The sequence below is a fragment of the Halyomorpha halys genome, unplaced genomic scaffold (genome assembly GCF_000696795.3).
Source record: "Halyomorpha halys isolate HHAL.00 unplaced genomic scaffold, Hhal_1.1 Scaffold984.1, whole genome shotgun sequence".
NCBI lineage: Eukaryota > Metazoa > Arthropoda > Insecta > Hemiptera > Pentatomidae > Halyomorpha > Halyomorpha halys.
This window is the reverse complement of record NW_027113387.1, coordinates 479,123-494,511: the sequence shown is the minus strand read 5'-3', so window position 1 is coordinate 494,511 and position 15,389 is coordinate 479,123. Positions and strand designations below refer to the sequence as shown.

General features: G+C 30.0%; 1 protein-coding gene across 1 annotated transcript in view; it reads left to right on the top strand.

Moving 5' to 3' along the window:
- The first annotated feature begins 257 nt into the window (after positions 1 to 257).
- Positions 258 to 15,389, top strand: part of l(2)k09022 (HEAT repeat containing 1 homolog l(2)k09022) — a 27,797-nt gene continuing 12,665 nt past the window's right edge. The window contains exons 1-8 of the mRNA XM_014431548.2: positions 258 to 382; positions 793 to 1,017; positions 1,094 to 1,310; positions 1,627 to 1,870; positions 4,272 to 4,523; positions 4,649 to 4,947; positions 7,715 to 7,991; positions 11,288 to 11,621. Coding sequence (XP_014287034.1) covers positions 873 to 1,017; positions 1,094 to 1,310; positions 1,627 to 1,870; positions 4,272 to 4,523; positions 4,649 to 4,947; positions 7,715 to 7,991; positions 11,288 to 11,621 — 1,768 coding nt within the window. The 5' untranslated portion in view covers positions 258 to 382; positions 793 to 872. The remainder of the gene's footprint in view (positions 383 to 792; positions 1,018 to 1,093; positions 1,311 to 1,626; positions 1,871 to 4,271; positions 4,524 to 4,648; positions 4,948 to 7,714; positions 7,992 to 11,287; positions 11,622 to 15,389) is intronic.

Below are 15,389 nucleotides of genomic sequence, written 5' to 3'. Positions count from 1 at the left end.
TTTTTAAACATTTAATAAAAAATTGAATCATTTTATAAGTTTTCACATTTTAGTGTACTTACTCATTATTGATAAATCATATCAACCTTTTTTTTTTTATCTTGTCGTTGCTTTAACTTTTGTAGCTTTAAAACTTAAATGGAGATTTATATTCTAAAATTATATTAGTAAAACAAATAAGTCATTTTTTAAGTTTGCTCTTTGTTCTTTGCTCTTTTAACCATTTGATTGCCCTCTCGTTCACGATTGATACATGTGTTCCTTCTGTATTTACCTCATGGTTGTATTCGTGTTATGAATTCTTGTGTTCACCAAGTTGCTGATTTCATTTGTGTGTATTTTGAGTTCACCAAGTTGCTGAGGAACGATTATTTAATACAGTGTAAGTGGATCGGTAACTGTGGTATTGAAAATTAGTATTGTTTATTTGTATATACTGTATTATGTGTTAATTTGTCATGACAATTTTAGAGACTAAATTGAATCATATTTTTTTATATTAAATTAGAAAGTGTTACTCATAACATAATTTAAATGTTATACCTGTAAAATAGTGGCATCAAAATTGCTAGATGCCTAGTTTATTCCAGAAATGATATTTTTTGGTAATAATTTGTATGAAAATATATATTTATATATTTTTTTTCTTTAGCTGTACTTGTATTAAATATGTGCTGACATTTAAGGCTGCTGCTTTTTCCATTTGGGAAATTTTTTAAATTATATTTGTAGTACAAGTTTTTGTTACTCCCGATATGTCATCATTTTTATACTCTGTTTTATTTGTTGCAGGTAATTTTTTATTTTCTATTTAGGAAGAAGGTTTCTGTATATGGTGTAGTTAAATTTAAGTTATTTAACCCCACGTTAAAATGCCTAATACATCGTTAGCTCTTCAGTTGAAAAAACTCCAAGCACCACAGACGCAATTGCTTCTGCATAGAAAGAAAAAAGATTCTTTCCTATTTGATCCTAAAGAAGCTGCCAACTTTGACAGAGATGATATTTATGAATTAGGTAACATTGTACTAAATTAATGCTTATTCCTGAGCTTATTTTTCATTGTAATATAATTCTTTGATATTTTTTTTAGGGCTGAGTGGTCTTGAGGAGTTGAAAAAGTTGAATCCTAATTTCAGTGCTTTTGAAAATACGTTATTCGATACTACATCAAGGTTTTTTGAACGTGCCGTTGAAAGCTCTGAAGCAAATGAAAAATTAAATGATCAAATTAAGACTTTTTTGACATTGCTAAGTCCATATTTCCTTTTAAAACCAGCTCATAAAGCTTTAGAATGGCTTATAAACAGGTTATTATTTATAATTATATTATTTTAAAAATTGATGGTATTTACATTGTTGTGTGGAAGTGTGGCACTTATATATTAGAGCTCATGAACTGTATTTCTGTAGTGGATTATAATCTACCAAATATTATTAGTGGTTAAATTAAATCATAGGATGTTGATTTGCACTTGCTCAAGAAGAACAAATCCTCAACTTATTCACATCGGTTTATAGTGTCAGGTCATAAACTGCTGCAATTGAAATTTAGTTCACGAGATGTATAGCTCTAATATGTTAGTCCTTGAAGTGTGAATGTTAATAATTTCTGGTATTTTGTAGGTATCATATTAATCAGTTCAATATTGATGACATCATGTTTCTTATATTTCCCTACCATGAGACGGTATTATTTTCTCGAATGCTACAATTAATTTATCTGGAAAAAAATACAGGTAAATGGCATTGGCTTTACGTTGTTAAGAAGAAAGGTGTTCCGCTATCGAAAACTGCTCTTTTAAATCGAGCATCTAACGATATGGGCTTTTTAAAATTTGTGTGCGATATGCCTGCTCAGGCCATTAAGGTAATACATATTTATAAATTATTATAGCTCTTTCCACTCTAAAATTTTATCTGACTTAAATATATATATTTTAAAATTTTGGTATATCAAATTAGTCACAGGTTTTCTACATTAAAGGCATTTTGCTTTTAATATTTCTCAAAAATATGAATAATATACTGACTGTAAACCGGGGTTAATTTGTCTGTAGTTATCTTGATTTTGGTTTCTAAAATAAAGAAAAACCTTTGAAAAGTTATTTTATTTACAATTAAGAAAGTTATTTTTTATGCTAGATATTATTAGAAAAACATAAATATAATACAACTATTTATGTGAGAGTGTGACCTGCACAGCTGGCTATGTCAATTTCATATGAAAATAGCAGGTTTTGAATCTGCAAACCCAATTCAATAAGAGGAATGTGCAATACCATTCATCCCAAAAAAGTATTTTTCAAGTGGCAGTTGATAGTCCATGCTTTTGCATATAAGTAACTTATAATGAATCACTTGGTGACCAATGAACTAGAAAAATCTTTGAAGAACATTTCAGAGGCCATAATAAAAGCTATACATCAGAGCGTCCCCTGAGGTCAGATCAAGAACTACCAGTTTTTTTGGAATGAGGATCAGGAGGGGTCAGGCTTAAGCCCGACACTCTTCAACATAATGATTGATGATTAGAGAAGATGGCCGGAGGGGGGGGGGGGTGCAGTCATTAAAAAGAACATAAATAAACAAAAAATTATTTATTTGAGCCGATGTTTCGACCTGAGTCTAAAAAGAAATAACAACCATCATTTGAAAATGAAGGTTGTTATCTCTTTTTTGTTCTATAGCCCTGATGAAGACCTGAAACTTAGGTAGAAACTTTATCTACTCCTAATGATTGATGATTTGATTTATACAGTGTCCTCAGTTTAAGGAGCCCATGGGTTATTGTATCTGGATGACTTTGTCATTTGACCTAGATCAAATATCTGGTCTTGAGTGTTCAAACTGCACATATAATCACCACTTTGAAAACTGAATTCCAGCTTTTTACTTAATGGTAATATGTTGTGGCAGGTAAACATTCATGTTGAGAATTAGCATGACGCATTGAAAGAAATCAGGAGGTTGTTGGATCTGCTAAAGAGACTTAAGGGAATGGGATAGAGAGCCACTCAGGATGTACTAGCATTAACCTACAAGACCTATGTGAGGCTTACAGTGGAGTACATGTATGGAGGTGAGCTGTTGTTGGCCGCTTCTGGTTAGACTGCTAAAAATCTTGATGTCGCTCAGAATCATGCACTGAGAATAATTACTGGTGGCGCTAAGTCAGCGCCTGTTACAGCTATGGAGCCTCAGATGGGAATTGAACCTTCGAAATATAGATGAGAACATGCTGCATTAGGGTTTAGTGAACGCATCGGGCTGAGCAACAATGGCTGATTTATGCACCTGCTTGATAGTCATGCAAATCACATTTCTATCGAAAGTTAAATCCTTGAGGGAAGAGTATTGCCTTGTCTTGTCCTTTCAGAATCCAAAACAGTTCTCATCAGCTGATCTGATCCCTTGCCCCACTGCCAGCTATTACATTACCAGTATTCTAGTAGAATACTCCACCAAACGAGCTTAAGGCCAATGCATTGGAAACTTTGCACACCCAATTTTCAGAGAAAGAATGACTGCATATATGTACTGATGGATCAACCATTGGAGCAAGAGGAAATGGATTAGCTGTACCTGTTGGTTGCCTTACCAATGTTGCAGGAATTTGTTTTGCCAACTTTGATGGAGAAATAAAATTTCTATTATAATTTTTAGAAAATATCAAATTTTTAATATTCATATTCAAATCAAGATGTCTTTACTTCATTTATAAACAGAATTCACTGCTAATTTAGTTTATAAAAACTCATAATAAAAGATTAGCTTGTCTCTATGTTGTTTTTCAAGTGGATGCAACAAGTGGCTCAAACAGAAAAAGTAAATTCTTTTACTACCTTGTGCCACTATATTTTTCTTTCTTTTCAGAAATATAAAGGAAGTTTTGTTTTTAAATTTAAAAAAAAATTACTTGAGGTGTTGTATCCAAATGGATACCGTGACCCTTAAAATGTTAAAGTCATCCACTATGCTAATAGTATATTTAATATATTGAACTTTATATTTATAAATTTTTGTAATACACTTAAATACTGATTCCTGAATCCTCTCTCTACACTTAAAGTTCATAATTCACAATCAATGCAGTTTTCAGATTGCTTTTTTTCTTATATGTACAGGATCAGTTACCTCAGTTTCAGTTCACTGATGTATTATCAATATTTTGGAGGATTATCAAAAGTTGATTACTATTAGATTTGGTTAATTAATCTCTATAAATTTTAGAATTAAAATATTAAACTATTTGTTAATTATTTTGGTAGATTCATGGTAGCCGTGCATCAGGACTTGTGACGTTATTTGCATTTTATTGTACCACAGTCGTCGGTGGATTACAACATGCTGACCCTATCAATGAACTTCATATTACACAAATTTTACCATCAGTACTAGCAGCGCTTTCATCCTCTTTAATCGATTATACTGCGTCAGGTTATATGATAATTGCACGTTTAGCAACTAAAACTTGCCTAAGCCCTAAAGTACTTACTGTATTGTTCAACAAAATCAGTAAGGTAAGATAATACTTTTATTTTTGTATGTTTTTAATTGAAATTTGGTATAAATATGAACATTTAGAAAAGTAAAAAAATAGCAAGGTAGTATTTAGTTAATTTATTTATTGGGACTCAATATTTAGGTAGAACATGCTAAACTACGTTCTGAAACAACTCTAACTTTGATCCTCCTTTGCCAAAATAATGAAGGAAAATGTGAATTCCCAGAAAAGGCAGCTGCAAGAATAGCAGAAGCTCCTTGGTTTATTTCAAGTTTAACTACTCTGAATAAAACTGGTATTGATACCTGCCCATTTTTGTGTTTATTGCTAACAACTTGCTTAAAAAGGATACAGGAAGCTGAAGATGTTTATAAGGATTTTGTTTATAAGATGTTGACCAATGTTAAGTACAACTCGAATACTGCTGAACAGATATTTAAGTAAGTAATAGTTAATCTTCATCTATCTCCATATCTCTCTCTTTTTCTTCTTCTGTGCTTTGTATGTTAGTGAACAAAATATATCAACCAATTTTCTCTATAGTTCATATGCTGAATAATGTTTTTAAGATTTATGTTTTGTTGGGTTTTGTCACATGTGTTATAAGCAAGGCCTGGATTTTTATGCAGTAGAAAAAAAAAAAAAAAAAAATGGCAGAATATATTGTATTATATGAACTAAAAATCTGTGAAACATGCAGCTTAAAATACAGGGAAAAAATATATGCTACTAAAAATTTTTAAATATTCAACCAGACAGCTAAAATATACTAATATGCCTACAGTAAGATCTGAATAGAGAAAAAAATAGCAGAAAGGATAAAACATTGAACGAAAAAAAAAAAATTTCTTATTTTAACGAACCAAAATATGTAAGTAATTAAAATGGGTAATAAACTCAACAATTAAAAACATAATATGATACACTTTCTAAACTAAAATATAAAAGTAACAACAACTTAATTAGTAATACAAAAGAAAATCATCAATATTTGGATTTAAAAAGAAGAAGAATTGAGGATATTAAAACAATATATAAAACACAAATTGATAAAAAAATAATTTAAAGAAATAATAACAAACAAGAAACCAAAAAATACCTAAATGTATATGTAAATAAATAGGAAACATGATGTGGGGCAATATTTAAGGAATGAAAGTTTTAGTTTTAGATTTAAGTGTACAAAATATTTATGAGACGTATAAAAACTGAGTGGCTGATTTATTTATTTGAATCATGCTATTAATCAATATGTGTTCTTAGAGTTATTTTATTTCTCTTGGCAAGGAAATTGAAATCATAATGTATTTAAATTTTAGAGGGATTATGTCATTGGTTAGGCAATTTCTTATAATATCTAAAAACAATCCCTGATCAAGTTACATGCCTAACAGAAAGAAAAATAACAATATACCTCCCTTGTATTGACATGTAGGTCAATCTGTGATTTTCTTTTGCTTGAAATGTGTTTTGAGTAATAGCTGTGATAAACAATTTTTACTTTGTACTAAAAGGCACATTTCATTTTGGGAATTTGAAAAATAATAAACTTCTTATTACCAATTATTACCACTTCTAAAGAAAGTAAGCAACAAACCAATCTTGATGCGGTGTGAAATGTTTAAAACAGACATGAAGGAGAAGTGAAATGAAAAAATCCATGTTTACTGTTAAAAGTGAATTGAATGAAGGTAGTGTTTGTTATTAAATGAATGCAAACTTTCAAATTTCATCTTCGTTGTTGCATTTTAATTTATTATTTCTCTGTTGTATAAACTGAAATAATCTAAATATGCAAATTTATGCATTTATCGTGAAATATACAAAATAAAACTAGGCTAATTGTACCTGGGTACAATGGTTCGTAATGATTTTTGATCAGTGGTTTAAAAAAGCATTCAAACAACATATGCAATTGCATGAAAATTCAGGCCTTTATAATAACTTGGTTTTACCTCAATTTCATTTTTCAAATTTCAAGTTTTATTTCAATTTTCATCCCCAGTTATCATTAAAATATTGGTTTAATCATCAGGAAACCTTGTGGATGGTAAAATTGACACTAATGAAGTGTTTATTATTTATGATCCATCCTAACACAACAGTTTTTAAACTTTGTTCAGTGGGGTATAATAAAGATTTGTTCTTGGAAAAGATCGAAGGGAAATAGAATTTCTTTTGTATCAAGAGTAATTAATAATGTATTTAGTTGGCCTCATTGTTTTCTGAATGTCCAACTTTTATTGCCAATCTAATGCATCCAAAGACACAAAGTGTTTTCATACAATTAGTTCACACTTATAATCATTTTTAAAATGTTTGTTTAGTCAACATGTGTGAAGTTTCATGATGATGGCACCTTTTCTGTTATGTTATATTGACAGGATTTCCTTTCATATAAAAAGCTAATTTTGTAAGATATAAACCAACAATCAGTGGTTTTTAGATGATTTCTCATATTTGCTGAAAAGAAATTTGTTGAAAACTTTTGATTGGCGTTCATCAGCTCTAAAATTATAAAATAAGTATTTCTTTGAAATTTCCATTAGCATTCTAAATATACCTAGCATACACTTTTTTTTTGTGATTATATTATTTCAAATATTTTTTTGTATAGGTGTGGGAATAAAAATTACAAGTAGTCATAAAAAATAATATAAGTATAGTGATATAAATATATATGCTACCTCAGTTAATATAATTTTTATTACATATATTAAATTAAAATTAGTTTAGAAAAAAACTGTTTTCTGTAATGAAACTTACCAGTAAAATGTTATTGGAGGGATGGTTTTTTAATCTTACTTTTTTGTGTGTTAAGTATAGAGAACACAACAAGGCATATTTTTTTACTTTAAAAGTGATACAAAAATCAATATACGACAATAACTCACTAACAAAGCCAAAGAAAAAAATATCAATAATAACAAAAACATATCAGACAGTTGTTATAGAAAACTTTCTACTGGGGGAATATGTGCCCGAAGTAGTGGGAACTGGGGACATTCCTCAGATAGGGTTTGTCACTTCTACTTTATTCCATGTGTTTTGGTTGCATTAAACTTATTATCGAGCAAGTTTGAGAATTAGTATATAGTTAGTTATTCTATTCACTTTAAAGTATGATTGACTTTTAATCTTAATAGTTTCTATAATTTAAATTAAATCTAAAATTATTATTATTTAACTGGTTGTTTAATTGTTAAGGATTTTACTGGAAGAATTCAATGGAGAAAGTTCAGATGAAACCATTAAATGGTTCAGCGAAGTGATTAAAGGATTGGAGCACTCTTTCCCTCAAGTTTTTGATTCTGTTGTTTCTGCTGCTCTTTCTGACGAGCAGTCTAAAGCAGGAGTAGCTGTTAAAATTATCTTAGGCATTAACACTTCTAGAAATGATCTCTTCCTTAAGTTGGTTCATCCTAATGAAGATGTGCGCCTACAGGCCATTAAGCACATTGGAAAACATTTTGAACCAGATCAGGTAATGTGTACAAATTATTGTCTAATCATTTTAATCAACTTGATTGTTTCTCAGTGGTGTGGTTATTATTCATAAGATTGTCAGGTGGTGATATTTACTTATGTGTACTTGTACAGTTGTTGATAAATAATAAATAAAGGCTTAGGAGACCCGAAAATTTGATGTTGATATGGTGGTTATTTCTCTACATTCCTCCCTTCACTGCCCTGAGTTTAAACCCTAGATTGGAAGTTCAGACATAATATATCCTTCCAAGAAGTGAATCATGGTCTACTCTTTGGACGCTTACCCTTTGGTTCAGCACTAATTACTTTTTTTTGTGCTGCTTTCATTGTCTGTCCCCGAAAATTTGACATATATATTTCATTTGCTATCATCTCCATTTTATTTATCAGACACAGAAACATGGGGAGTCTTAGGTAATTTGGCCACTGAGAAATAACAAGTATTCACATATTAAACCTCTTCAATTTTGTTTTTCCAGTTATGGTAAACACAGTATGCTTAAATTTCTCTATTTTTTTCCCCTTTATGTCTACATTTACGTAACATACTGCTTCTACTATGAACCAAATATTGTGAATTTTGAAACCCAACTCTTAATCAGTTTTTATCAGTTATTTTATTTACTTTTATAGTTTCTGCAGCTTCATCTAACATTATCAAGTGATCAGCATATCCAATCACTGGTATTTTATACTCAAAGTAATCCCCAGAGTTAAACCTTTTTTCTAGAAAAATCGTTCCTTCTAATGGTATATTCCGGTGTTACATTAAATAAAACTGGGGATAGAGAATCGTGGTGTTTTTCACGTGATCAAACCTTAAACTTTCTCTGAAATATTTATTATTTCTTAATATTTGTAATATTTATTGTATTATTAAATGTTTTGAATATATTATTTATAGATATTCATAATACTTCGGAATATTTCTTGTTCAATCAGAATATTATACAGCTTTATAGGTTTTTTTGAAATCGACATTAAGCTCATTAATCACTCTATTGTATTCTACTTTTTTCTCTAATACAATGGTTCCCAAAATGGGTACATCAGCACCCTGGGGTGCCATTACTGAATGGTACTTTTTGAAAATTACAAAAAATTAAAATTAAAGTAGCAAATATATAGTTCAATCAATTATTTACTTTGCACTGTTTTTTTTTCTTCTATTTTCCTACATACTTCACCACTCTAAGGATAATTATGGTAACATTATTATATTTTTTTTTAGCTTGACAAGGGTACCGCAAATTTTTTTTTAGCCCAAAAAGGATGCTGTTAAAGCTACCTCAAATTGACTATGTCTTTTTATTGAAAGGCTTTAAAAGAACAAAAACAAGCTGATTCGGATATAAACATTTATTTGGTTAATCTAAACATTTGAAATAAAAACTTAAACAATAGATAAATATAAGTAAAATTAACAGGCCTCTTAGATAAAATTAAAATTACATAAATAAATTATGAAAACAAAATAGAAACTAATTTACAAAAAATAATAGATATACAAAATAAATGCTAGTCGACAAAAGGTTGATCCACTCCGACAGGTCAGAGGAAGATTGCTGCCGAGATGTGTAGGTCGCAGCTCTGTAGCTAACTACACTGCTGCAATGATCCAGGGATGGTGTAGAGGCTCATCGATAGTCGAAATATCCAAAAGCCAAGATGGCCACACTGGCACTTATTAAGGGCAGACAGGGTCTAGTTGTTTTTTATGAATTATGCGAGCTAATTAATTAGTAACTACTCATATTGCTCTCAAAGGCCAGAAACTCAGAAGGTCTGGAAGGTCTGGTTCCAGACTGTCTGTTAGTTAACACACTCAAAAATGTTCAATAACATCAACCAAATGCAGCCATGGCTGGTTACAAACGATCCTGGCCACTAATTAGCCGGAACTCATATTCAAATTGAAACCCAGAAAAGGTCTGGTTTGGGATTTCAATATTGATTAAAAAAACTAAAAATATCCACAAATAATACATTATAAACACAGACAGGGCTGCTTTGACACTATCATGGCAACTAATTAGCCGGAACTGATTTAAAAATGAAGATGGTCGGCCTGTTGCTAGGTGACCTCTTAGCACCTGTTATCAACCCTTATTTAACTGTCTATTACTTAACATATGAGTAATAGACAGTTAAAGAACATTTATCTTTAACTGTCTATTACTTAATTATAACAACATAAATATAAATACAAATTTTTCCTCTCAAATGGCTAAATCTAATTAATATAATATAAATAAAAATAAATGTAATTAAATTAAACACTAATACTAATTAAATACTATTTACAATAAAACACAAATTAATTATAAAATATGGTGTTAACAGATGCTATTGCGAAAAAACTTTGGGAACACTGCTCTGATACTTGTTTCAGTACCTTACGAGGTTAATGTTTGATCAATATTTGTTTCCATCCAAAACCAATTTGATAATTTCGTGAATATATTCCATGATTTGGCTAGTTAGGATTAATATAAATGTTTTATAGTGTGTTGGAAGGAATAAAGTTCTTGAATAGTTGTTATAATCCTTTGTGAGTCTATTCCATTCCATTAACAAGTCCTCACCAGGACATTGAACTACTTGCAAAGCCCAGAGCTAATTTACATAATTCTGAAAATTATATTCTTTAACCTCAATAGTAGCTACTTTTTACTCATCTGTTATATTTAAACTTCTAATGTTCCTCATCTATATCTTTTTATTTGACATAAAAAGCTTCTTTCTGGCCTAACCTGACTAATTATAGGAATGAATCTTTCCTTAATACTTAAAGAAGGCTCTTATGCCTAACTAAACATATGTTAGTATGGTGAAAGGTAATATGGTTTTTATCCCTGAAAAGTTTGTAGAAATGTTAGTTAAACCATTTTAGAGGGAGATCTTTAAATGTTAATAGATGTATGATATTTTAAAGATTTTATAGTGATTGTTTTGTTATTTCTTATTCATATTTATTGTTTTAAATTTTTTGGCCAAAACTCCCATTGAAGTCCCATACTATCTAACCGTGGTTGGGGGTCAAGTTTTTCATTTTGTGGGACCGTCACTCAATGAAAAAAGTCAAGGCCCCAGGCCGTATTCGAACCGGCACTGCCAGCAATCTCAAAATAGTAAGACTAGGCCTAACCAACTGAGCTATGGGCAGCCCTAGTTTTAATTTATACTTTATGTATTTATGTAATTTTATTTCAATAAATTGACTATGATCCCACAGACACAATTTTTTAATTTGTTATGTTTACTAATTTATTTTTTCTTTGATCGTTTCAGCTAGCTTGGTTGAGCCAGACACTTTTGGACAGATTAAAGGATGATAGCCCCAAGGTGGTGCGACAATTCCTTAGGCTACCAGCTCCAATAATAACAACTTTACCAAATGATATTTTGGTAAATAATTTGTTATTAGTTATTGCTAAATTTTCTTTGACAGATGAACCCATTGTTTTACAAGCAATAACTATTCTTATTAATAATACTACCAAAGAACATGAAGTAATTGTCTTGATTGCAATTCTCCCCTTCATTATTTCTGCGATGCACAAATCCGATGTCATTGAAAATGCACCATCTGATAGATTGGAATTTCTGTCCATACTGAAATCATGTAAGTTACTTTTAAGTTTCATTTTTTATACATTTATGGGAAATTAGGGTTATTATCTTGTTACTTACAAGAGGAGCCTACAATCATGGGGACACCGATTTGAATGAAACTTTTTTTTGGTGATACTAGGTCGAAAAGTATCCCACACGTGTCCAAGGGTTCTTGCTGATTCGCCCCAGGAACCAAGGGACAAAAATATTTTATATAATTTTGTTATATTGTTGTTTTCTCCCTTCACTCTTTGCAGATTTAAAGGTTAATATACCAAGATTAATATATACCAATCGATTTCTTTTTTAGAATAAGAAAAAATATTAGTGATTTTACTAAGTGAGCTTTAGTATATAAAGAGTTACAAAAATTAAAAAACAGTACCTTGAGAGTAAGCCTCAAATATTTTTTTTTTTTTTAGGAAAGAACAATTCAGATTCGGTTTAAAGTCCTTGAAAACCTTTCTATAGAAATCAAAAATTATATATTTTTAGGCTTGATAACTTTGATTTTTTGCCGGCTGTTGTCCTGGTGTTCACATAAACATTCATAACTCTTTAGGATTTAATCTAAATTCAATGTTACTGTTAGAAAGCTGAATTTCTGCTCTTTCAACTGATATCAATATATTTTAGATTGACCATCATACTTTTATAAGAAAGAAAAAGTAGTTTCAAATAAAGAGAAACTTCTCAAAATTTTTTTTTTCCTCCGATTCTAATTTGTTTGTTACATTTTGTGTAGTTTATAGGGCCCTGAACCAATCATGAGTTTTGTGCAGATTGATGCAATTTCATTTGGATTGCAATTTCTATAATAAAATAAAAGGCTCCAAGTAATGTGAAAATTTAGTAAAAAAATTATGTTTCGATTGCTATGAAAATTTGAATTTTAAGGTTATTTGAGGAGTGACAAAATATATCAACTTTCTTTTTCCATTAAAAAAAATGTTTCCTCTAATTTGCTTGGTAAGTCAGTTTAAATCATATGTGGGCAACCCCCGGCCTGCTGTAAGATTTGATCCGGCCTGCGAGACATTTTGAAAAACCCAATTAAAAAAAAATATTACACTACTTACTCATATTCACAGAATCAAGTTAGCGAGCAAGTCGAGTGGTGGTGATAATCACTGGCGATTATTTATTACAAAAGATTATTGCTTCTCAATTGTTCTTCACTAGACGATTCTAGATCATTCCTTCATTTTGCCTATATAAGTGGGTGGATGGCTCAAACGTTAGTTCAGTTCTATTTGAGCTACCGAGGTGATAACTTTGACAAGCGATATCCTAGCGAAATGCTAATGCCGTCAATTTGCTTTGTGACTTTGTGTGCATCTTGAGTGCTTACTAATTATATTTTATTATCAAGTTTATCAAACGAAAAGTAAACAAAAATTATGAGGAAAGAAACGAAAAGTAGATGCAGAGGGTCGCCAGTTTCAAGAAAAATGTACTGAAGAATTCTTTTTCATCTTGCACCATGGTAAGCCTATTTGTTTGCTATGTAATGAATCCATTTCAGTGATGAAAGAATTCAATATAAAGAGGCATTACTCTACTAAGCATCCTATGCAATCCTAATGATATAATTGACTGACAGTATGGCTGGTTTTGAATCATTTTCCATAGCATTAGACGAGAGCACCAATTTGTCTGAAGCAGCTCAACTGGCTATATTTATATACGTTATATAAGGCTATACGCTCTCTGCGTATGAAAATATTGCTTATGCTCAATATGCTGAAGAACTCAAGTTATTGTCAGAGCAATTTTCGAATAGGTTTAGTGATTTCAAAAACAGGGAAACTGTTTCAATTTATTTGCTACTCCAACAAAAAGTAATTACAAAATGCTCTAATACACTTGCAAATGGAGTTGATCGAGATTCAAGAAAACTAACTCCTAAAATCTAAATTTGAAGACATGGAGTTGTGCGATTTCTACAAAAAAAGACCTCGAAGAAGAACATTTTCCATAGCTTAGAAAATTTGCAAGAAGATTAATTTATGCATTTGGCAAGTTCTTTTCAATGATGAAAGTTAATAAATCAAACTATTGTACTAGGTTGATGGACGATAATTTGGAAAATTCTTTATGTCTTTGTATCAGTGGATTCATCCAAACATCGATGGATTGGTTTCCCAAATTCAAGCTCAGGTGTCTCATTGATTTTGGTGTCACTATTTCACTTTCGTAGTTTGTAATAATTCCAAATTTCACAATTTGATTATAATGTTGTACCTATTTTTTTCATTTCATTTTGTTATTTTAATAAATTGTATTATAATAACAATGTCGTATTATTTTATGTCTAATATCTATTGTTAAAAATTATGAACACTACTTTTAAACGACGCCCACGAATGTATTTGCAAATTAAAGTTTAGCCCACAACATGTCAAAGGTTGCCGTACCTGGTTTAAATTATTTCAATATTGCACTTATATTTTCAATTGTATTAAATGAGCTTAAATGCATGCAAGTTCAAAACTGAAATGTATTGCTTCCTGTAAATTAGGCAATTAATATTTTTTGAAAAATCAAGTCGTAATCAAAAATATTTTACCTGGTCCGCATTGTTAAGTCTGTCTGTCCAAACCAATCTGTTGTGTTCCTATTTTTCAAATATATTTTTCAATTTCTGTGAAAATTCGTATTTAAGAATGCTTAAAAAAAATTAATGTGACTTGCTTTTTCCTAAAATAAATAAAAAACTAAAGCCAATTTTACTGGAAGCTTATTTTGATTTTAGTGAATTTGCATGCATCTAAGCTAATTTAATACTATTATCTTTATCTTGTTCTGCACAATCTATTGGTATATAAATATTCCATTGTACTATTAGCCCACAACATGTAGTAATGTAGCCATAAATGTAGTAATGTAGTATGCTTTGACATCCTATAAAACATATTAAGTTTACTACCACCTCCTCTGAAATTTTCTGCACTCTTGGGAAATGTTATCCAAAATCTGTTATTGTTTTTCAAAATATCTTCTATTGTTTTTAGATAGAAAAAGTTAAAATAAAAATTATACTCGTTTAAATTCTTCACAACTTCTATTTTTTCTTTTTTTTTTTTTTTTTTTGTAAAATGAATAATTCTAAAGTTAAAATGCCATCATCTTAGGTATAAAATATTTATAAAAATTGAATGTATGCCCAAATATCACCTAAAACTGAAGTTGTTATTGATCAATTATTTATTTATTTATCGATTTGTGTTTTAACTTATTTAGTCCCTTAACTTATTTATTCATTAAATTATTTTTTTTTTAAAACTTATTCATTCAAATATTTCTTTTAAATAACTTTTTTCTTTTTTTTAAGTGTATTTATTTATTCGTTTTTCTGTAAACTGATCTACTGCTGTGACTATTATGTCTGTGGTTTAATTACACATTGCTATCTAATGATTAATTTGTTTGACGGATCGAACGTGGGTAGCGGATCGCAGGAGAGGATCTGAGAGAGTGAATTGGGAAAATAAATTTGTCAGTTAAATGAAAAAAATTGTCAAATGGAATGAAATCGTGAAATAGAAAAAAAAAATTAAAATATTTGTATTTAGTGTGTAGACTAGTATTGATTATAAAATAAATTGTAGGAAAAAAAGTTTTTTTTTTGTTATATCACGTATACATATGTATTCTATATATGTACAATCATGGATTGATTGGTATGTTGTGTAATGTAGCAATCCCAATGTATTTGGGCAGCATGGCTTAATAAAGCATTTCTCTCTAATGTTTTTGTGATAGTAATTATTATTCA